The sequence below is a fragment of the Lotus japonicus genome, chromosome 2 (assembly GCF_012489685.1).
Source record: "Lotus japonicus ecotype B-129 chromosome 2, LjGifu_v1.2".
NCBI lineage: Eukaryota > Viridiplantae > Streptophyta > Magnoliopsida > Fabales > Fabaceae > Lotus > Lotus japonicus.
In genome coordinates, this window is record NC_080042.1 from 82,791,435 (window position 1) to 82,814,764 (window position 23,330).

The 23,330-nt window shown below is 35.9% G+C and overlaps 3 protein-coding genes across 3 annotated transcripts; 1 reads left to right on the forward strand and 2 right to left on the reverse strand.

Moving 5' to 3' along the window:
- Window positions 1-1,329: 1,329 nt before the first annotated feature.
- Window positions 1,330-6,110, reverse strand: LOC130740328 (subtilisin-like serine-protease S). The gene is made up of 11 exons (XM_057592893.1): window positions 5,824-6,110; window positions 5,641-5,735; window positions 5,448-5,545; window positions 5,187-5,345; window positions 4,601-4,712; window positions 3,858-4,386; window positions 3,565-3,659; window positions 3,224-3,466; window positions 2,832-2,946; window positions 2,551-2,740; window positions 1,330-2,291 (listed from the first exon to the last, which is right to left on the reverse strand). Exons 1-11 carry the CDS (start codon window positions 5,911-5,913, stop codon window positions 1,729-1,731), a joined length of 2,289 nt encoding a protein of 762 aa, XP_057448876.1. The 5' UTR covers window positions 5,914-6,110; the 3' UTR covers window positions 1,330-1,728.
- A 4,008-nt stretch (window positions 6,111-10,118) lies between these two features.
- On the forward strand, window positions 10,119-14,678 carry LOC130740331 (diacylglycerol O-acyltransferase 2D). The gene is made up of 8 exons (XM_057592895.1): window positions 10,119-10,630; window positions 10,728-10,813; window positions 12,138-12,244; window positions 12,340-12,495; window positions 13,148-13,234; window positions 13,455-13,552; window positions 13,973-14,060; window positions 14,363-14,678. The coding sequence occupies exons 1-8, from the start codon at window positions 10,395-10,397 to the stop codon at window positions 14,462-14,464; spliced, it is 960 nt and encodes a 319-aa protein (XP_057448878.1). The 5' UTR covers window positions 10,119-10,394; the 3' UTR covers window positions 14,465-14,678.
- Window positions 14,679-15,419: 741 nt separating this feature from the next.
- LOC130740332 (protein FAR1-RELATED SEQUENCE 5-like) lies at window positions 15,420-19,853 on the reverse strand. The gene is made up of 2 exons (XM_057592896.1): window positions 17,108-19,853; window positions 15,420-15,759 (listed from the first exon to the last, which is right to left on the reverse strand). Exons 1-2 carry the CDS (start codon window positions 19,310-19,312, stop codon window positions 15,592-15,594), a joined length of 2,373 nt encoding a protein of 790 aa, XP_057448879.1. The 5' UTR covers window positions 19,313-19,853; the 3' UTR covers window positions 15,420-15,591.
- Window positions 19,854-23,330: the final 3,477 nt, after the last annotated feature.

The window sequence follows — 23,330 nt, forward strand, 5'->3', positions numbered from 1 at the left end:
GCAAAGACATCAGAGGCACTTGGTTGTGACGCATTCATGCGGACATCAGATAGTTCTACACAAATTTGGGTATTTGACCCTGGCATTCTTAATGTCGTTCATGAGTTCCGAACAGAGGCCTCCTTTGTTTTTTTTTTGTTACGTTAGAACTCGGGGTCGAGTTCTTCACAAGAAGAGGAGCCTCTTGATGCAGCGGAAGTCGTACTAGGATTGCAAGCGCAAATCCTAAAAGAAAAGGTTTCTGGAATCCACCAGAAAGTAAGGGTTAGCAAGCACTGAACCCTAAAAAGATAACTCTGGAATCCACCAGTAAAGAGAGAAAAATCTCAAATTTGATTATCAATAATAAACTGAATAGGCTATTGCCTTACACGTGCTTAAATAGAGAAATAGGAAAACCCTAATGAAACTAAAAATAATGAAAATCCTAACTAAAAGATCCTAAACTCAATTAGAAAGTAATTAAAAATAACAAATCCTAACAAATTGATCCTAAACTTAATTAAAAACAGAATAGATTCGGAATGATCCTAAATATATTTAAAAATACTAAAAATAATAAATTCATAATTAATTTGCTCCTGCATCATTTTGGTTAGGTGAAGTAACATGGAGTGCATCTACTCCGTGCTATATGATTCCAAAATACGGCTAAGCAAGACTAGCTTTCTAGTTTGTAGATCATGTAGGACAGATTTGCCAGTTCAAATCTAACTGGATACCTAAAATGTCATTGCATGATGGGTTCTGCAAGAGAGTAGATTTCAACAAAAAGCAGGGAGTGGGACTACTCTCTTATTGCATAGTTTCCTTTTTGCTCATTGGTGAAAATAGCTTCATTAACTATGAAAATAGGTTGATTACTGCCTCAGACAACTCCATTTTGCACTGCACATTCAAACTTTACTGATGTAAGAATGAAATATCGAGACAAATGTAGAAACTTCTAGAAACTATAGACTGAGATTATATAAAATCCAACTATAAACTACTTACATAAGTTTACCAAAGCATTTGCATAAGCGTTTATGCTTTAAGATAAGCTCAAATATATTTTTCCAAAAACGTGATCTAAGTGAATTTGAGATTTCATTTTTTATTAATTGGTTGAGAGAATATGAAAGAGGTTATTTAAATAGCTTTATAACATAGTATACATTAAAGTAGCATCTTGACAAGCAAAATGTGTTAATCTTCTTTTTATTTTTAAATTATATAGTTTTTCATTTACTTTTTTTATTTAAAGGTAAAATCTCTGAGTAATTACTATAACACATCTTAACTTCCTGCTTCAGTGGGAAAAGACAAAACACAAGTATACATGGCAAGTGCTGAATAAACTATCCTACTAAATGACAAAGTTCTCGTGTGACAGCTGACGAATAGTAACAAACTAATAATGAATCTAAGAGTGAGTCCAGGGCATTAAATTATCATTTCTTTGAATTCTGTGTTTGTGTTAGCTTGCTGCTCCAAACACATAACTGTAAGTGTGACCTTGATCATCTAGATTGCATCAGGATTTGTGTATGAATGGTTATTCTAGACTTAATGCATGTTTTGAAATCCCTCTCAATTGATAATCAATTCTGGGAAGAACCTTATGTGAATAGCTTCTGAGTTTCAGAATTGATTCTGGTGATAGAGAGATCCAAACATGCTATTATAATTATAGTGACTATAGGAATCTCACAGCTCCTAAGCTAATACACATATTTACAACCATTGTTATCTGACCAACCCAAGCTTCGGTGATGCAATCTTGACAACTAAAGGGCTGGTGACCTGTGATCTTCTGTTCCTCCATGACAAGAACCCAAATCCATAGCCCTTTGAAGGAGCAGCCACTTTAAAATTCACAGTGAACTTGATTTTCTGTCCTATTCTTGTGAAGACTAACCTGTTTGGTACAACAGTGACATTAACTCCTGCAGGTGACACCACTACAGCTTCATATATACTTCTTGCTTTTCCAACATTAGTCACAACTCGAGTTACTGAAAAGTTATCTTCAAGATTTGGCACTACAATAGATGGATAGTTGAGTTCAGATGGTGTTTTGAATGCCCCATGACATGTGCTGTTGTCTCCGGTGACAAGATGGAGTGTCTTCTCATCATAACCAAGTGAACAGAGGAACTCAACAAAATCTCTTGGCTGTGAATCATAGACGAGACCAGGATCCAGAACTCTTGCGGGGTTCACAAACCCTGATCCATAATCAAATGCATTAGCCCTTTTGTTATCAGGATCCGCTCTAATGGGTTTGTGTTGCTTATCCAGAGTTGTTGCTGCATATTGAATTCATGATATTAGTCCAGACTTATAGTGAAGCTTGTGCACTAAGCAATGATCTTTTTCCCTTTTTTGAGTTGTGTGTGATATAGCTGAACTTTCCTTGGTGCTCAGTAGATTTTGAGGTATTAAGTGACAGATCATAAAATTTAATCTATAGTACGGTGCTTTGTTTTAATGTTTGATTGAGAAGAATCTCAAACAAATCAGATTGAGTAATATAGGATCTAGATAATTATATAGGCTTTGTAATACCAGTGGTCATGATGGCAGATTTGATAGCAGATGGGGACCATGAAGGATGCACAGCTTTGACTAAGGTAGCAATTCCAGTTACATGAGGACAAGCCATAGAAGTTCCTGATAGAATATTGAACTTCATGTTTCCAGCTGCTGCTGGTGACCATGCTGCGAGGATGTTTAATCCGGGGGCTGTAACATCAGGCTACATAGCAGTACAGACAGAAATCTCGGAGGATTAAAATGAGAAGAAGATGAACTTTATGAATTCAATGGCATATGAATGAGAATATCACCTTCAAGATTTCTGGGGTTAAGGCATTGGGACCTTTAGAAGAAAATGCTGCTGCACGGGGTGCAGGCTGAACTCCTAGGATTGTCTTAGCTCTGAATATCCTTGACATTGGCATCCTATTTGCTCACCATAACAAAATGCTAGGTTAGTGAATTTCAGAAAGGCAAAAGCACTTCAGATTTTAAGAAGGAAAATTATTAGCGGTCATTCACATATTACAGACATCTCATACACATCCAGAGTGAGAAAGGAAGATAAAAGAAAACTAATGGATATGATGTGATATGATAAGAAGAGAGAGATAGAGAGAGAAAATTGGGTGTATGTGATGTGTCTAACTGTTTTTATATTAAGTATCATTAATGTTTTAACAAATACTATAAAACAACAAACCTTGTGCGATTGATATAAGAGAGAATTTGTTCTCCTCTTTTCCTTCCAACAACAGCTGAAGGTATCACAAATGGGATTGCAACATCTTGATCCATCTCATCAATAAGAATCATCCCAACTCCACCTGCCTCTTTCACTACCCTACTCTTCTCCAACTTTGATTCAGTTGAACTCTCTGCACGTCGACACACCAGAACCTTCCCCTTGGTTTTGGTCTTATTTAGGGAGCTATCCAAACAGAAACTGCAAAATGTAGAAAAGAAGGCAACATTTAACTTAGAAAACCATCCCTTTGCATTTATTTTTTGGCGGTTCTTGCTCTTAAGTACCTTGTGCTTCACCTGGATTGATAAGGAGTAAAATATCCTGCAAAGGCTTCAGATGCTGGAATTATTCTTCTGGAAGCATTCATTTCCAAGATACTGAGACTGTGACCCTGTTTCAGTTATAGAGAATCCATTAAAGTATATGTTTGAAAAACCTTTTACAATTGATTTTAAAGCCAAAATCAATTCTAGGTGAAAGCTTCTGTGAGTATTTTCTGGGTGATAGAATTGATTACAGAGAAATATAAGCTGATCCAAACATCCTACAAATGTTCAGAAAATAAACCAACACGATGTAATCAGCTTACCGTGAGTCTGGCACCATTTCCTAGCATGATATCAGAGGTGAAATCCCTATCTGTTGAGCTAGCAGCAACAGTGATCATCCACGGTGCGAGATTCGTAGCAGAACCAGGAGTTCCTTCATTTCCAACTGATGCTACCACCAGGACTCCATGCCTAGCAGCATGGAAGGACCCCACAGATATGGCATCGTTGAAATACTCACCTTGGGGGGCTTCAGGACCCAGAGATAAAGATATAATGTGAACCCCGTCTCGTATGGCATCATTAAAAGCAGCTAACAAGTCCACATCATAGCAACCAGAATCCCAACATGTTTTGTACACAGCAATCCTAGCCATAGGTGCACCTCCTCTAGCTCCTCCTTCTGCAAGCCCCTTGTAATTCGTGTTCGCCACATAGCGCCCCGCTGCTGTGGAAGCTGTATGGCTCCCATGACCAGAGCTATCCCTTGGTGATCTGAAAGAGACTTTGCTGCTTGACCCTTCTTCTGCTTCATATCCACTTATGTAGTATCTAGCTCCTATCACTTTCCTATACCATGAATGATTAACCAATCAAGATGACCCAACTGGAAGCTAATACTTATATGACATGTTTCGAAACTCTTTTACAATTGATTCAAAAGTCAGAATCAATTCTTAGGAGAAGTTTTTGGGTTTCAGATTGATCCTAACGAAAAAGAAGTTGATCTAAACATGCTTGAAGTCATATTTAAAATTGATGAGGGTATGATTCAACCAGAAACCTGTTGCAAGATGAAGCATTGAATGCTTCTCCCACTTGACAATGGCCTTTCCATCCGTGCGGTACGGGTGGCATGTCAGTGTCCCTAAAGCTTGGGGATTCAGGCCAAATTCCTGCATGAATAGTGATCAATGATTAAGAACAAAATCCACTATAATTCCCATTTTCCAGAATTATATTTTCAGGTTTCAATTTGATCTCTTGGATGGTAGTTGGAGTTGGTATCAGAAGCAGAATGAGGATGAATAAAACATATTTAGGTCCAATTTTAACTCTTATAGAAGGTTTATTTAATTAAAGGTGTTCTTTTAAGAGAGAATTTAACTAGCATAATGATGTCATATGAAACCCAGTGTTTCAATCATACTTTTTCTTTAACTGCAATACCTAAAAGTGGAGGGATAAAGATATACAGATTCTGCCACTAAAGCAATAAATAAAGTGTGGAAGTCCTTGTGAACCGACTGATAAATGTCTTCATGAGACTTCTAAGAAAAGGTGCATGTTGTCCATGAGGATCAAGGTATAGCAACTACATAAAAGTTATCATAAAAGCTTCCACTAACTGCAAGAGTAAAACCACTCACCAGTATCAATGAAACCAACGATGATATTTGTTTGGTTTTTGACAGAGTGCCCTGTACCCTCCATGGTTTCATCATCCAGAAGTCCCATGAAATCCCATGAATGAGTGGTGTGCAACTTTCTTCTAGAATTGGGAAAAACAGAAACCACCCCAGGCATTTCTGATCAAATTTGAACCAAAAAAAAGTTACAGAACCCTTTAAAAACTGAAGTTTAAGGAGCTATTGAACATTGTGTTTGCATCGTTGCAAAACTTCACTCACTTGAAATTTGGTAAGCCTGTCCATCAGTCAACTTGGCTGCAAAGCCTCTAAAACCATGTTTATAGCTATAAATATGAGATGCTTGGGCCTGCTCAACACTGTTAAAAACATGTTTGAAATGTTATGGAAAAAGAGAAAAAGCAGCAGAAACTCCTTCAGAATTTCACAAATGAATATTGACATCAATCCTGACCTTCCACTATGAACAGATGCAAGCATTTGATGGTTATGTTTCAGAACATCATCCGGCTCTACGCCATTTTTGCTTCCCATGTACACAACATAGACCTGTCAATGCCAATATTCAATCCAGATTCCATACTTAATTTGCTTTTACACCTCCAAAACTAAAATTATTTCAAAAAAGAAACCATACCTTAGCAGTATCAGATAAGCAAAAGCTAGTTTTTGCAACAAGAACTGCAAAAAACAGATAAAAGAAGCCACTGGTTCTAACTAGTATCATGGTTGCAGTTGTAACATTTGTGTGTGGTGTAAATTGGATGAGAGTATTTATATAAGAGCTAACAGAATGGGAAGAAAATGAAGAAACGTGGAGTAATAGTGGGAGTAAAGGGTTGTAGTAGTGGGAAAAGGTTGAGATGATGACAAGATAGGGAAAGAGAGATTGAATGTTGCTTTCAGAGCAAGCCAAAGCAAAGAAACCGCAAAGAATCCTTATTTCTGTGATCTAATTAAAACTTAAAGCAATGTGTTATGAACACTCAATCTTGGTTAATACTTATTTTTAGTAGAGGCATCAATATTATATGTTGTAACTGCTTTGTGTTTTCATAATTCATTCATGAATTTCAATAGAATTTTTTTTATGTATTTTCTAACTAATTAATAGTTGGCACTTGGCAGTTCTGGTCTTCTGGATTTGTGAGTTTCTGATTGCTGTGACTTCAATCAATAGTTGTGTATTATATAAGTATATGTCCCAATTCCAGGGTGGGGTATATGATTAAACAAAGACAAGTATCGGAATTATTGACTTCTGATAATTGTTTTCTCAAATTAAATGGAGGTTTAATATGTTTCATTTTCGTCATGCACATGTATCTACATACATTTTTTAGTTTAATTTTGATGCCTAAGATTTGTCATGTCACTCAATTTAATTAAATAAAAAAATTTATCTTTTCCACATTCAAGAAATTTGATTGGTTGACGATGTAAAAAATCTTTACACCGTCATCAAACTTTTTCTCAAATTTTTTATTCCTCATAGCGTTAAATTTGGTTTTGTCTCTTCAATCTAATTTTTATTTTATTATGTGATGATTTTGCGCTTACCGGTTTGAGTTTTTTTTTTCCCTCCATCGGAAAACTAACAAACAACAAACACTAGACAAATAGAATCAAGTTCTTCTCAAGAAGCAATTTTAGTTCTGAGTGAGGTCTCTCAAGAAACTGGTTTGAGTTGTAAAAATGTAAAGTAAGATTTTATTATATCCAAAAAATGAATTTGACCCCTCCTTAAACCTTGTGCATAACACGTGACAATGGTGATTTAGTCTTTTTAAGCTTGTTTTGTTGTTGGTTCTCTACCATGAGAGGAGTGTTCTCAAATAATATGAAAGACTTATCTTTCTATTAATATATGTTTAATGTTATTGTTTCTAGATCTCAAATAATGTTTTAGATTAAATGTACTACTATATATGACCTATAAGCAAAATAAATTATACAAGATTCATCTAAGACATGTGACACTGGAGACGTATTTCTTAATTGCATCACCATTTAATAGTTGAATATTATAAAATGGGGACTGAAATTTAAGTTATTTGAAAAGTAAAGACCTGAATCATCAAAATTAGATGATAGAGATCAGAATCAAATCTGATCCAAATCAGTATTAGGGATGGGGAGCAATGTTGTCAAGACCCTGAGAATGGGTTGACCATTACGGAACGCAATTGGGCATGCTTTACTAATCAATCCCTTATCTTTTTCATTTTCACAATTTCTACCTGTCATCCCATGTAATAAATTGAAGATTCACCCTTATCACCTACACTGTCATTTTCTTTTAAAGTAAATAATTAATATAATGTTGAAAGATAACCCACGAAAGGGTCCTTCTACTTAGTTTTAATTCGACCGATTCAAAATATGAAATTGATTGATGAATATGAACTTCTTTTTTTATACAATAATGAATATGTACTTAATTGCTTTATATGAATACTTCATGATTTCAGGTTTTCACTCTTCACACGCATGTCAAAACGAAAATTGTTTCTTAAATTGTAAAGGTTGATTCATCTATCATGGTTTGTGCATGCACTTGACTTATGTATACTCAGCAGTCAGCATAGACGTTAACTTGCATCAAACTTTTGAATTTATGGCAAATTATACTAATATGTTGAATCACATATAGATATGTTAGCAAACTAACTTCCTTTTATGGAGTACACTCATCCCATAACATTTGTGTGAGATGGTCTTCAAAATTAATTTCCAATGGAAAAGAAAAATTATCAGCAATGTAAATCCATCAATTTAATGAATTTAAATTATTTGATGAGGGGTTGGAAGAGAGATTGTTTTTGGCATCCTTTTTCATTGTGTGGAGACAAGCTACGAACTTTGGCTCCTAATAGATAAGAATTGAAAGGTGTAAAGATGTGAAGTATATGGGCTTATGATAGTTGATTGTGAATCAACTACTAATATTTTAATATCTCAATCATTTATGTTATATGTGTACATATTTTATCACTATAATCTTAGATCATTCTTTTTTGTAATTAACAGTTTTATACTAGCGATTAATTCTCTAAAGTAGATATATATAAAAGCAATTAAAGTGAATGTACCGACTTGCATAGTTGCCATTGCCAACACACTTGCCGCATGTAACGTGTCTCATGGTGAGTTTGTGATTAAAACCCCTAGGAGGCGTTTATTTCAAGAATCCAAGTGCTGGAAATTCATTTTGGAAAAATATGCAATGAGAGGAGTGTCTCATATTTGATAGACATAAGCATGTATATTGCTCAAAATACTTCCATTTTCCCCATGTTATTATCTCCAATGAAGGGTTGGGAGTGACACTTGATTTCCATCCTGTTTTTGGGTGAATTTTTTAATTAACTATTTATATTAGCAAATTTCAGTTATTTTAATAATTTCAAAAAATATTCTCATAAACCTTCAAGGTAAATTCATCTCACATTTTCAAAAGTGCAAGATCTTCATTTGAGTCAGTCAATATAAGTGTCCACTTAGAGATGATTAATTAATTTTGTTAACTTTTTAAAATATATTATTTATTTTCCTATTTTACCCTTTACAATGTATTTTTATCTCTCCTCATTTATTCTTCTCATCGGGGCATTATATGTAAAAAAACATCAATTAATGCTTCATTAGAATTCTAAGAGCATCTACATCCATCATACTCATTAAAATATCTACACTTCATTTCTTACAATTCTCCATAATGCCACATCATCTACACCATTTTACTAGCTTTTTACTCCAACCCAACAACTCTTAAAAGTTTCTATAATGGATCCCACCATCAACATCATATTTGTATATTTTATTATTTATTTCCATTTTAATTAATTGCAAGTGCTTGTAATAAATACAAGCTCACTTTTCAAGTCTAGTGTAGAGTATCTATTCCCACATACTCATCTTTGCCATGTTGGAATTGAATATGTACTCCAATGGTAATAGATACTCATATGAGTATGTATTTAACATTAGATACTACCATTGGAGATGCTCTAAGTGGACCGTTATTGTGAAACAAATTTTTTCTCTCTAAGTGGACAATTATTATGAAACGGAGTGAGTACTTATTTGCTGGCGTCTTTCAGAACTTGTGTAGCTGCTTGGCCGCTTGGGTGGGAGAATAATGAAGTAGGAATGGGAGGGTCTCCTCCTCCTCCTCGAGATATGAAATAACAGTCATATCTCGAAACAAAGTGCCTCCCACTTCTTGACTCATATTACTAAGTGCAAGGGCATGGATTCCTTCGATTCAAGTAAGAGCTTGATGCCTCAGTTTCTGAATACAAATTCGGATGGTTTCATCATCAAGCTGAATACACAAGGGTTGCACCTGGTTGTTAGCGATAAGGAGATCGAGACTATGACCACCTAGTTATGTTCCCTCTCATGCTGCAACTGCTCCTCTGGCACTTTGATGAATTCGCCACAAATGGCAAGAGCAACAGGTGCAACTTCGTTTTTCGGAAGTTGTTGGTATTGTGCCAATGAAAGCGGTCGGTTCATCTCCATTTCCACATAATTTTCGTTTGATTAACCTGCTCTTCGTTGATAGTAGCAGGTTGCACTTCCTACGAAGGGGTACGATTTCTATATATGTTGCCTTCTTGCATAACCATAATAGAGATTAATGAGAATACAATTCATCAATCAACCCATAATTCTCAAGTAAGGAAATACTTAACCTGAGTATGAGACTCTAGTACGGTCTGGTTTAGGATGATCCTCCGCAAAAATGCCTCAATGTTCTCCTCATATCCAACAATCAGATGGGTACATGAAAACTCTGACGCTAAAATCAATAAATTTAGACTAAAATAAGGATGATTGAACATATAATGTGCACCTCAAGTGTGTATGTTTTGCACACATGTATAGGGTTGTGACAAATATGAAGAGAGTAGTCGAGTTAAGATAGATATAATTCTAGGAGGTTACATTAGTTAGAAATCATTATTCTAATACTACTTACTATAGGACCTCGTGAATATTTATTTCATTGAGTTTGAGGTCGCATGTGAAGAATTTATGGAATTGGGTAACAGTAACACTCGCAGCTCCACCACCAGTACCACCGCACCGCACTTCATCAATTGACGCATTTACCCCTCACTCCCTCCCTCCCGCGATCTACACATCCATCGGCGTTCGCTCTCAGCTGATTGCAGTTTCTTGACGCCGTTCGTGGTGATCATGGCGACGGAGAAAGTGTTCAACGGAAGACAAGAATTCAGCGATTCATCAAACGTGCCATCCACCATTTTCGCAATGTCTCTGTGGCTCGGAGCTATTCACTTCAACGTCGCATTGGTCCTCTTCGCCGTCTTCTTCCTTCCTCTCTCCAAATCGCTCTTGGTTTTCGGTTTTCTGCTTCTGTTCATGGTGCTTCCGATGGACGCCAACAGCAAATTCGGCAGAAAATTGTCAAGGTACTTTGTCTTTTGCTTTCGTTTGCTTTTTGGCTTTTAAGCGAATCTTCCTTTTGTGATGGGTCAAACTCAACCTAACTCTTCCTTTTTGTTACAGGTACATATGCAAGCACGCTTGCAATTACTTTCCCATCACGCTTCATGTGGAGGATATAAAAGCCTTTGATCCTAACCGTGCTTATGGTTTGTACTTTGTACCAAAATACAGAGAGTTTTTGTTTTTTTTTTTTTCAATTTCCATAAGTGTATGTTGTTATATTTTCAACGATTACACTCTTTTTTTTCCTTTCTTAGGATGTTTTTTTTTCTTTCTTGAAGTTGCTAGTATAATTTGAAAAAGGAACAAAAAAAAACTGAAGTGTTTCCTGTTTTGATTCAGTGGTGAGCATGTTTGAATGTTGTTCCTAGGCTTTGCTATAGGTAGAAAAGATGGTCATAGGACTGTGGGAGGGTTGGTATATGTAGGTTTGGATCATCATTTCCTGGAATGGGTGCTTGGTGATAACAGTGCAAGAGATTAATGAAGGGAAAATGTTGAGTAGACACCAGAGTGTGAAATGAAGAGAAGAAAGAGAAGTAATAATTTGGATGTATTATCAATTACGTGATATGATAAGAAGTGAGAGATAAAGAGAAAAATAGGTTTATGTGAGTTGTCTGTGTACTTCTGCGTATCTAGTGTTAATGTAGCAACTAGCAATTAGCCAATTCCAGTATTGTACAGACCATACATTTTTAGTATACATTAACCCTACCTCTTGTCTCTTGTCTCTTTCCCTGAATCAGAAGAGAAATCTTCTTTTTCTTCTTAATTTTTTTTAACCCATTGGGGTCCCTCAGCTTAGGATGGTATCAGTGTGGGACCTTAATTTTTTTTTAACCTACTTGAGGATCAGACAAATTTCTTGAGATTTCTATTTTTTCACTTATTCCTTTCTCTTGATGTGTACTGAATTAAGGCTGAACATTAAATTCAGATTTCTATTTGAAATGCTGATTTGTGAGGTTCACAGCATTGGCCAGCCTGTCATTTTGCCATTTAACAATCAGATAGGCCTTGTCACATACATAACTACATCATTTCTTCAAATTGAAATCTTGGATATTACTGTTAAGTGTCCTGCTTGAAATTACTTCTTGATTAAACTTGCATGAACTTGATCAGAAACTAGATTTACAAGTTGACCAAGCATATTGTTTGGTTCACCTCTATTGCTGGAGATTTCCATACGTCTGATTAGCACAACTTACTATATACTTTATGTTTCCCCATAGGCTAAGCTTCGTCGTGCTTCTTAATTTTCTGTAATTGGTTTCTTAGAAAGTCAAACTGTTTTTTCCTTTAAGTTCTCCCGTTTTCGTGGTTATTTGGTCTCCTTCTGTTGGAAGGGGGTTTAGTACTCAATTTTATGCAGAATTTGACCTAATAAGTAATTGTATGCACTGTTTTCTTGTATCTTCTTGTTAGTAGCTCATTGATAGTAAGAACAGTGTGCCCAACCTGCAGTTTTTGGTTATGAACCACATTCAGTTTTGCCAATTGGCGTCATTGCACTAGCTGACAGTACAGGTTTCTTGCCTCTTCCAAAAATAAAAGTTCTTGCTAGCAGCACGGTAAAGCTTTTAATTGGGAATCTGTAGTGAATGATGATCATGGATGGTAACTGAGGATTCTATTACAAGTTTTTCTCTTCGCATTTAATGGATAGGTGTTCTATACACCATTTTTGAGACACATATGGACATGGTTGGGTCTTACACCAGCAACAAGGAAAAATTTAACCTCCCTGTTAGCAGCTGGCTCTAGTTGTATTTTAATACCTGGTGGAGTGCAAGAAGTATTTCTCATGCAGAATGGCTCTGAGGTATATTGCTTTTCACTCATCTTGCTCAATGCATATGTGATATTTTCTTACTAGATAAAAGTGAAAATGTTCATTTTACTCAATAGTATGTTGTTGCAGACAATATCCCTTGCTATGCCATCACTTGAGCTCAATTTTGAACTGCATATGCTTTAAACTTAAATTTATATTAGCTTGTATTTCCTATTTTATTACATATCTAACTTTATTTAGATGGGAGAATAGAGAAACATGGTTCATTTACTTCATTTGTTTAGTCTGGGTTTTAGGGATAACCAGAAGTCACTCACCATGCTATATAGTATTTCCCATGCTTACATGTCAGTAACAGTTGAGTTGTGTCTGTTGTGTGGTAAGTAAAATCTCGTATAATAGGTAATTAAGAGAAAAAGTTGTGAGTGAGGCACAAATGTCAATGCACAAAGCATAAGAACATTTTCATTATTTAGCCTCCTCTGAGTATGCTTTGTTTATTAAACAGATACTGTTTGAGAAGCTCTGGTTCTGGGTTGGACAGAACCATTCTCTAGTGTTTCTAATATAGGCAGAAGAGGTGTATCCATAAAATGGGTCTTTCAAGAATGACCTCTCTCTGTTCATTATATTTTTCATAGAGGTTAACATTATAACTTACTAACTTGAACCTTTGTAGATTGTTTTCCTCAAGTCAAGAAGGGGTTTTGTCCGCATAGCAATGGAGAAGGGCCACCCCTTGGTTCCAGTTTTCTGCTTTGGTCAGGTACTTATTTTTTGTCCTGATCTCTTATATTAATGTGTAGACCTTGCACCTTTTACTTGACTCCACATGTCAGCTTCATACTATAAAATTCACCTGTATGTCACTTCCGCATCTGTTAATTTTGCTGGTTAATGTTATTTTCTTTGCTGCGAAATTTTCCATGTTCATACAATACAAGTTGAAGATAGCTACTGACCTTTTTGGTGTAACTTTGCTATAGTCAGATGTCTATAAGTGGTGGAAACCAGGTGGGAAGCTCTTTCTAAAATTTGCGAGGGCTATCAAGTTCACACCAATATGTTTTTGGGGAGTTTTCGGGTGCGTGTTCCTTTTGTCTCATTATGCTTGAACTTGAGGCTATTCAAGTGAGTGAATTGAAGGAGATTAAACAAACAATATAGTAAACTATTTTTAAAATGTGGAACCATGCCTTCCACATTCAAAAATGTATAGGTGAAGTTTTGTGAGAAATAAGCTTAAAATATTTCCTAAGAAATGTAGTTGGAAAATTTTGATTCAATTGATGCAGTGCATGATATATGGCTGTAAGCCCTCTGTAACAGTACCTCATGCACTTTTTCAGAGAATTCCCATTCTATATTGAAGATAAGTATATACAATAGATTTGAGGAGAGTAGTCATTTATTGATGCACAAGTATAGAATCTAAACTAGATAGCCTGGATGTTGCTTTTGCTGTGGAACTTTTTGTTTACAAATAGATCCTACTCCTTTTCAGATCCCCATTACCGTTCAGACATCCAATGCATGTGGTGGTGGGTAGACCAATTGAGTTCCACAAAAATCCAGAACCAACCTCGGAGGAGGTATGTACTACCTTACAGACTTTATATTAAGGAGAAATGCTAGCAACACAGTTTTTTAAGCGCACACTCTTAAACATATGTCATGTGATTGACATTAGAGGATTATCGTAAGAAACTTCCATTTGTCTTATCATGCAATATACTTCCATAATGAAGATTGAAGACATAGTTACCAACATTTAAACATGTATATGATGAACTGTTTCTATATGGAAATTCTTGTTAGTTTGTGATGGCTATATGCAAATGTTGGGGGTCCAGCTGGCTAATATAGACTTCTCTTATTTTTTTACCTGCTTTAGGTTTCCAAGATACACAGTCAGTTTGTGGAAGCACTTCAAGATCTCTTCGAAAGGCACAAAGCTGGGGCTGGCTATCCCAACCTTGAATTAAGAATTGTTTGATTAGGCCTTAATATCGACCCATATTTTAATAGGTTTATTTATTTATTTTATGATATCTTTCTTTGGGAATGGGCTTGGTGAATGTAATTTGGGCTATGAATTATTTGTAATACCCAGCAAGCAGCCCAATGGGAAAGTTCTTTTGGCGAAATGAGATGGTGTCTTTATTTAGGTTTATCTATTATTTTTCAAATAAATGATATATTTCAGTTCATTGGCATATAGTATGTTCGGAAAATAAAATGATGGTTGGTTGCTGAAAATTGGAATTGCTTCTGCTCTAAAAAATAAGTTTGATTAAAACTTGTAAAACAGGAGTTATGTGCTTGAATATATTTATACAAGTTTCTTTCCTTGAAACTTGTTATTAAAGATATTTTAACATAAATCATTTCACTTTGAAGTTATTTTCTTACAAACATCAATATTACAAAATTATTGAAAATCAATTTCGAAAACAGCTCATCCAAATAAACACGGATAAATATCAAAGTCTATAAGTCTGTAGTCTATACTTTTATTGAATACTCCCCACAAACCAGCTACTTGCTTGAGAATTTTTTTTCAATTAAATAAAATTAAGACGATTGTAGACCGTAGTTAATTACACTAAAAGCTGCTGCTTCAACTTATCATGTCATTTACTAAGCTGGTGGTTGTAAGGAATTTGGATTCTATGCTGTTAGAAGAATCCATCATTCACGTATTCTAGCATTTTGAGTCGTCAAATCTTGATCGGAGGACTCACATTCCAAGTTACATAATACAACTTAAAATGTGAAAATCATCCGATTAAAATCAGACAACTAAAAATATTGCTAAGTGAGTGCGAGATTTCCTTGATTGCAGGGAATCCAAATCCAATTGTAAGGCGTTTCAAGATTGTAAGGGGTTTCAAGATGCTCTCCCAAGTCCTTACACTACGAAACTGCCAGAAATACAATGACTCAAACTATTTGTGCAGCATATGGAAACAACAAATTCACTTGTAAAAAACTAGTCAGCCATTCACTCTTGGCACCTTCTCAATACAGACACCCACCCTACTTAAAATGCTTTGCAAGAGGGTTAACCTACACTGGAGAGAAATACATGCATGCATCAACTCCATCAATGGCAATCCTATATCACTCTTTCATCTCTAACTTGATATTTTGAACTTTAACTGATAATTCTAGCTTCTGCTCGTCAATGGCTTTTAAAATTGACAGCAAGTTGGACCTATAAACTTCACACTTCTTCCTTGCTCGGTCAAGTTGATGTGTCAGCTTTTCAATTGTTCTGTCATGGTCATCCTGTAACAAAATCACACAACATAAATAGGAATGTTTTGTAGATATGATGTGGTGTGATATGAAAAGAGAGGGAGAGAAAAATATGCTGTATGTAGGCTGACGTTATTGTTGCGGTGTTTAAAAATCGAGATTGAATGAATAATAGGGTGGTGGAGGGGGGGGTGGTTGAAGGAGTAATTTTCTTATTTTAAGTTCCTTAATCAATAATGTTTTAAAATGAGAGCATATCACATAACTTTCCAATCATCTCTTACTCATTTTTTGTAAGGATTTTTGAGATTATTAAAATCAACTATGTTATATTTTTTAGAAATATATCCACAATATCAACAATAAAGACTTGTCTCTGTAATACAATGATGGTGGCAGAAGTGGTCACAATAAAGAAGGGGCAACTTTGTTCTATAAAGCTTCTACAATAGCGCGGAGCTGCAAAGGCTAAAGGGTCAAACTCATTGCGGTCTATTATAGGTAATGTTACCTTTCACTTGTAAGAGAATGATTCAACTTGTTACCTCCTAGTTACACAGAGACAACATCAACTATTGCATCAGCCATCAAGGCTCCCCTTAAACAGTATTTATGGTGATTCTTCCAGCAAAAGAAATGGTGAATCGGTAATCTTAACACATTGAACCCCTTTAGTTTGACTTTTCCTTTTATTAAAACCAGATACCGCAAATTCATATTTTATTCTGTTTTCTAAGCCATCTTGTCTTAAATCATAACAACAGATGTTTGACTAAAAAAATCAGAAAGTTGATAAGCTGATTTTTTAACGAAAGTTGAATAGAAATTTGGCATTATGTATTTGGAACTTAATGTCGATGTATTATGTGATTTACACTTGTAAAGGAATTGAACTTGACTAGGATTTGGTTTGAGTTGGATTCAAGAGATCTTGTTCTAATCGACTCAAAATTAAAAGTTACTTTTAATCGCAATTCAGAGTAATTTTGACTGGTGTGATTTTGATTTTTGAATGGGGATTTTACTCTATCTATACTCTCCAAACTTTCTTTTCCTCCCCTAATCTCCTTTTCTTTTTCTCTCAGTGTCAGAACTCTCTTTATCCTACATCAACTAGGCTCCGACTTACTTTAGATTATATTCATCCTACCATGTCAGTTTAATACAGTATATATGCTATTATTTGTGCTAAAATCATCAAATCATATACTCCGTTGTTGCAGGTAAGACCTATGTTTGATGCAATTGGACAACAAATGGGCCAAAAGGGTTTAGCAATTTTTGCTAGCAGAAAGCAGCACATTCAAAATTCTATAAACAAAAAAGGGACAAAAAAATATGCTGCAGAAAGAAACTGCTATAACCAAGAACAACATACCGTAGACGAAGATAGTTGTGAACTTAATTGAGCATTACTACAACTTGTTATTGCTTCGTTTCCCTGATGAAGGTCTTCTTTACAAGCTCCATCCAAAATAACCAGTCTTCCACCATTTTTTGACGCAGCTTCCACTTTATTTGCTGCCTCCCGAAGAGCACTCATAGCCACATCATAAACTTTTGGAGAGCTTACTCCCTTATCAGCATACTTAAGGGCCTCACGGCGAAGATTATTGTATCGGATAGTTAGAGATTCTTGTCCACCATTTAACAAATCAGTAGTATGGTCATCCAGTATGACACCACTTTTGGCATTCCTGCTCCATCTTTTTAAGATATAATGAGATGGTAAGGTAAGAATATTTGTCACCCTAAAAACAGTCAATATATGTCGACAAACTATACCAGAAAACTCAAACATCTGGCAACTACAAGTAGCTTTTATCTCAGAAAAGTTAAATCTGACAAAGTATGCCTTGTGACTTTCCCCATATTTGGCTACTCTATACACAGTAATCATTTCTTCTTCACCTACTTTGTTTGCCAAGAAAGTTAATGTCTCAACCAACTCTTCCTGAAATTTGATAAACAACCTCCTTGTGTAAACTCCAGCTGCCTGTTTCTCCATGGGAGATGGGGTCTTCAGTAGTGGAGCAGTGTTTATTGTGTCATAATCAGCTTTGACTTCTTTCTCATAACGGCTCTCCAAAGCCTTCTCATACTGTTTAACAAAAAGCTGAAGTGTTGTTGATGCATTGATATAGCCATCAAAATAAGAGTTTATGCTATCACTCCGTTGTGTTATTGACATTTCTGCGAAAAATGAGTCCCTCAAGTACACTGGAACCCACTGCCGCCGATAACCATAAATCTCTTGGAGCCATTCATGTTCTCTGAGACCATACCTATCAATTAGAGAGGACCAACAAGACTCAAACTCCTCAATGGACTCTGTTAGGTTAACACATTTATGGAGGTCAGCTTCAAAATCATGGTGTTCAGAAAGCACATGAGACAACTTCTCTTGGCATTCTTTAAAAATGTGCCACTTGCAAAATCGGTGACGGGTATCAGGAAAGACATGGTTGATGGCTCCACGAATCACCCTATCATGATCAGTAGTAATTGAAACTGGAGGTCGCCTTGACATTGCTTCAAGCCAGGTTTCGAACAGCCAGACAAAAGATGCCTCGGACTCATTAATCAGGAGAGCACAACCAAATAAGACAGGCTGTCCATGATGATTTACTCCAGTGAAAGGTGCAAAAGGCAATCTATAGCGGTTCGACCTATATGTTGTGTCAAAAGTGACAGTGTCACCAAAGTAAGTGTAGTTAGTCTTGGCCTTATGATCAACCCATAAGATATTACTCATGCAATTATCTTCATCACCCTGCACAGCATACAAAAATGAAGGATTCTCTGCTTCTTTGCTCTTAAAGTAATCCAAGAGGATTTGAGTGTCACCTCCAAGGGTCCTTTGCCTACTGCTCCTCATATAATTCCTACAGTCACGCTCGGTGAAACCGATATTGGTAATTCCACCATATTCTTTGACAAGAGCAGACATAATTCCACTGGGCCCTATTCCGGCACCCTGCAAGGTATCAATCAATGACTTAGCTGGACCTGAAACATGGCGATGAGAGCGAAGGCAGTGCACCTTATCAGGCGGAACCAATTCATGGTTGTGTTCCTTGACAAAGGAAGAGACAACCCATCTGCCAGAATCTTGTATTTTCACAACCAACATGGCCTTGCAACCAACACGAGTCTCGACACGAGGCCGCTTGACTCTGCCCTCAAGATGCCTCTCCTTCTCGACACGAAAACCTTCCTTGGCACACACAAAAGACCTCTGAATTATAGCACCATCTCGCCTGGAGCGGCGAGACATGCTCACCCGCGTGCTAAAGCCAACACGGCGAGCATACGAATTATAAAAAGCCTTAGCAGCCTCTTCTGATTCAAAATCCATACCTTGACAAGGTTCAAGAATTGAGTCACCCCCTCCAGGTATGAGAGGTCCCCCAGTAGCAGCTGAATTGGTAATAGCAAAAACAGGATCATTGTTTCCCCCATTAACAAACTCATCATCATCTTCAACAGGATGCTCAATGTCAATGGCAGCAGCATCATCCCCCAAACCAATCATATCAAATTCAATAACCTCATTGCTTAGAGCCAGAGGTTCAAACTCCATTTTACAAAAAACCCAATAATCAAAATCTTATCAAGACAAGAACTTGGTTGAAAAATTAGACATTAAAGAGGAAAAAAACAAAAGGGTTCAAACGATTTAATACAAAACCTAAACAAACAAACAAAAAAGTACCAATTCTTCTTCATCATCATCATGATTCATATGCATGAATGATACATACAGTTTCAGGCTTTCAGCTCTCTGACTTCATGGCATATGGTAAATAAATACATGATCAGAATAACGAAAAGAAAGAATGCCCGATTGAAATTGAAATCGGGCATTCCAGGATATTGGAATATTCAGAGGGAAACAAAAGATTGGAGAATTGAAAAAGAGAAACCCGGATCTTGGAAAGGTTGGTGATGGAGTTGAATGAAAGAGGGAATGGGAGAAGCAAGATTTGAATATTGGTGAGAAACAACGTTCACTGTGTTCACTCCAGTGCTAGAATGTGTATGTGTTTGTGTTTGCGGGGTTTTCAATTTCAGTGCGTAGCAGCTGCTTCCTCTTTAGGGCGATGGTGGAGGATAAGCAAAGTTACTTCTTTCAAACATTATTTTAAAGAATCTGTATATATTTTATTTTGAGATTTTTTTTTAGCGTCGGAAAGTTTACAAGACTCGACTCAAACAACAAACTAAGGTAGTACGAGAGAGTCTTTTAGAATCAAGACTTCTAGCTCAGGAGAAGGGGAATACATCACCGAGACACCTAGGGAGGCCATGGAGGTCGGTCTCTGCGCTAACCGATCAGCAGCAATGTTACCCTCTCGATTAATCCACAACAGCTTCGAGCACCAGGTCCGATCGAAGAGGTCACGAATCTCTTTAAGAAGTAATGCACGGGCATGGAAACGTCGATGATCCTAGCTCACGAGCACGGTGACTAAATCCGAACAATCCACCTCGCACAACACATTCCGGTGACCTTGGTTCCAAGCCAACACTAACCCATCGCGCAGCGCCGATTTTTAAATACGTAAGTATATTTATTTTTCATGATTTTTAGGACAAATTTTTAAGATTTAATTGAGAAATAACTGATATATAACTATATTTGTTGGAAGCACTAGTCATGTATGTGGGTTTTTTTTTTTTTTTTGTACATCGGAAAGATGTATGTGGGTTTCTATGTGAATAAGTGACATAAAAATAAATATATTAAACCAACATCGTAGCTTTGATATGAAGTAAGAAGCAAATTCAATTCAGTCGGCGGTAAAGACCATATGTCGAGATCAAGCTGGCAATGCAAACCCAAGATAGGTAATTTGTCACGACACGCATTTACCTTTCTTTACGGTTTTACTAGAGTTTCCTAGTATAACTATCGTGAGAGGTTTCCTTCCAAGGCTTCTCTTGGTTTTTTCTACTGTCCTGGTTGTGGATGTTATAGTTGTGGACACCTTTTTGTGAGCTCTTTGTCTCTCCAACATTGAAGGTGATGGTGCTAGCTAATTATATAGTGGAGGATCTGGATACCCCAATAATGAATTGATAAATTCTATGTGGTATTTTGAGTTCACATAAAAGACGTTAAACGACTCAAATAAAAAACCACTATTGAGAATGTCTTTGAGTGTAGCTATTAACAATTTATATCACTCACGTGAAGATTTTTAAAAGAAGAGACGACATATGAATTTGAGATTTGAAAACGATTAATGAGTTAAAAAGGAAATGGAGCAAAAGCTAATGGGTCTAAACTGTTTCGTTGTTTTTATGGTTTTGACCGGTTCTATATGAATTTCATTTTGTAGTGTACATGACTAGTCATAGGAATAGTTCCTAATCCGACCGATCGAACCAGCCAATAGGGTTCGGTTCTCAAAACTATGGTATAAACATATAGATTTGACAAAAAAAAATTATAAGATGCAAATATCTTTTAAAAATATGGCACATAAACTCACAATATGAAGATTAATGTCAACTATTCAGATTCCAGAAAAGTGAAAAAAGAAATAATTTGTTTATTTAATTGATTGATGTGTAAAATCTTTAAAATTTATTTGGTTAACTATATAAAATATTTATACCGTCAACGCATCAAATTTCAACTCTTCCTTTAAGATTTTTTAATATTTTTAGACAATATACGTAGTTTCCAATAGAAAGGAGAGAACTTAAGGTAAAAAATATATATGAAGTGAAATAAAAAATAATAACCATATATAACAAGGAGTACAAAATTTAAGACACTAGCCACATGAAATAAGTTGACCAAAGAGTAACTGCAATTGATGCCAAAGCATATGTCCATAGCATGATAATAGAACATTCACTTTCACCAGCTCCAAACAACTGGGCTATGGTGCCTGCAGACAAAGCCAAATAGTCTTTGAATCAATTATATATAACATGTTTGGATCAACTTGTACTTCTTCATGCTTCAAAAAAAACTTCTACTTCTTCATAACCAATCCGAACATCCATAAGTTTTTTCTCACAATTAATTTTGATTTTAGAATCAATCATGTTTTCCAAACATGCACTCAATCAAGAAACAATTATTTAGAGCAATTGGTAGTACCTATATTCATAGCTGGAGGAAGTGCATATTGAAGAAGAAGCATAAACTGGTATAAGGGATCTGGTTGCACCAAACCCAAGCTTGTTGCCCCTTTAACAATTAGAACACCAACAATTGGAAGCAAAATGTATCTGATTGCTATAATTCCTATAATTGTCCAAAATGGAGTACTTGCTCCCTTCAAGCCTGGTTGATGCATTCATCCATGAAGGAAAATAAACCACCAAATATAAAAAGCAACTTGCTCATAATATATAAGAAACTGTGATATTAGTTTACCTTTTAGGAGGTTGGCACCTAATATAAGGGTTATAGTTGGGATGGCTGCATCACTGCATGTAATAAAATAATGTAAGGAAATATTTTATTTCTGAAAAAAAATAAAAATATAATAAAGAGAAAATGATTTAAAATGAAGTTTTGGGATGCATACCCCAGCATGGTAGCAGAGTCTTCAAGCACATGAAGTGGAGCATTGGAGCCAATCATGAAATTATGTAGCTGGGGAACTACACCAATAATAAACCCAACAATCTGCAATGAAAATAAAACGTATCTTTCAATTGGTGATTCATAAAAGACTGGCAATATTGCACTAACACAAATTTATAGACTGACAAATTTGATCTCTTGATTTCTATGGAAGGAAACAAGGTATCATACCGCTCCAATAGTTGCTGGTGAAAATATGGCTCTGAAATTGGAGTTGCCTAAAATCATTCCCAACTGGTGCTTAATCTTATCAAAGAATGGTACCTGCAATGAAATCCCCAAAACTTTTTGGAATTACATTTCTAGTCATTGGACAATTGTCTATGTTCCCTTTGATTAGTAGTAAAACATCTATTTAAGGGGTTGTTTGTAGCAACCTCCATTTTCTGCTCAGATTCATTTGAAGAAAGAAGCGAGGTGTATGATGCATCATCAGCATTGTCTTTTCCTGAATTTAGTGATTCTAAACAGTCCTCTGGAAGTGATTCTATTAAATCCCCTGAAGCCATCAATCTGATAGAGTCGCTACTTCCATTACCTTCTTTGTGGACTTTACTTGAGGAAACCCTCATTATGTTGTAGACATAAGTCCATATAAAAACAGCTCCAATCTACATTTTTACAAGGAATAACAGTTCATAAAACAAAAAAGAATCAACTATATCCAAATAAATGGTTCTTTTTCACTTTTTAGTTGGACAGTTTCACATTAATATCCAAATAATAGTTTCACTTTTTCTTTTATAGTTATGTTCTGTTACTAGTTTGGCACCAGTGCAAATAGAGATAAAAAGTGAATGAGACTTTACATATAAATTGAGATGAAAGTCTATACATTTCATTCAACTGGTATCCAATCATACACACAATAGCATCTGAAAGGAGCTAATGAAGTTTACGTACTGCCATAGAAAGTGAAGCATAAGCCATTCCATATTGATAGCACACATCAGGGTCTCCAAAAGGACTACCTTTGTCTTTACATATAGCC

What these genes read in the sequence shown, in the direction of transcription:
- LOC130740332 (XM_057592896.1), bottom strand. Translation starts at nt 19,312, where the DNA reads ATGGAGTTTGAACCTCTGGCTCTAAGCAATGAGGTTATTGAATTTGAT. An exon ending in CACAACTATCTTCGTCTACG is followed by an intron (nt 15,760 to 17,107) that starts GTATGTTGTTCT and finishes ATTTTGTTACAG; the next exon opens with GATGACCATGACAGAACAAT.
- LOC130740331 (XM_057592895.1), top strand. Translation starts at nt 10,395, where the DNA reads ATGGCGACGGAGAAAGTGTTCAACGGAAGACAAGAATTCAGCGATTCA. An exon ending in TTCGGCAGAAAATTGTCAAG is followed by an intron (nt 10,631 to 10,727) that starts GTACTTTGTCTT and finishes TTTTTGTTACAG; the next exon opens with GTACATATGCAAGCACGCTT. An exon ending in TCATGCAGAATGGCTCTGAG is followed by an intron (nt 12,496 to 13,147) that starts GTATATTGCTTT and finishes GAACCTTTGTAG; the next exon opens with ATTGTTTTCCTCAAGTCAAG.
- LOC130740328 (XM_057592893.1), bottom strand. Translation starts at nt 5,913, where the DNA reads ATGATACTAGTTAGAACCAGTGGCTTCTTTTATCTGTTTTTTGCAGTT. An exon ending in GAAATGGTGCCAGACTCACG is followed by an intron (nt 3,660 to 3,857) that starts GTAAGCTGATTA and finishes TAACTGAAACAG; the next exon opens with GGTCACAGTCTCAGTATCTT. An exon ending in TAACCCCAGAAATCTTGAAG is followed by an intron (nt 2,741 to 2,831) that starts GTGATATTCTCA and finishes ACTGCTATGTAG; the next exon opens with CCTGATGTTACAGCCCCCGG.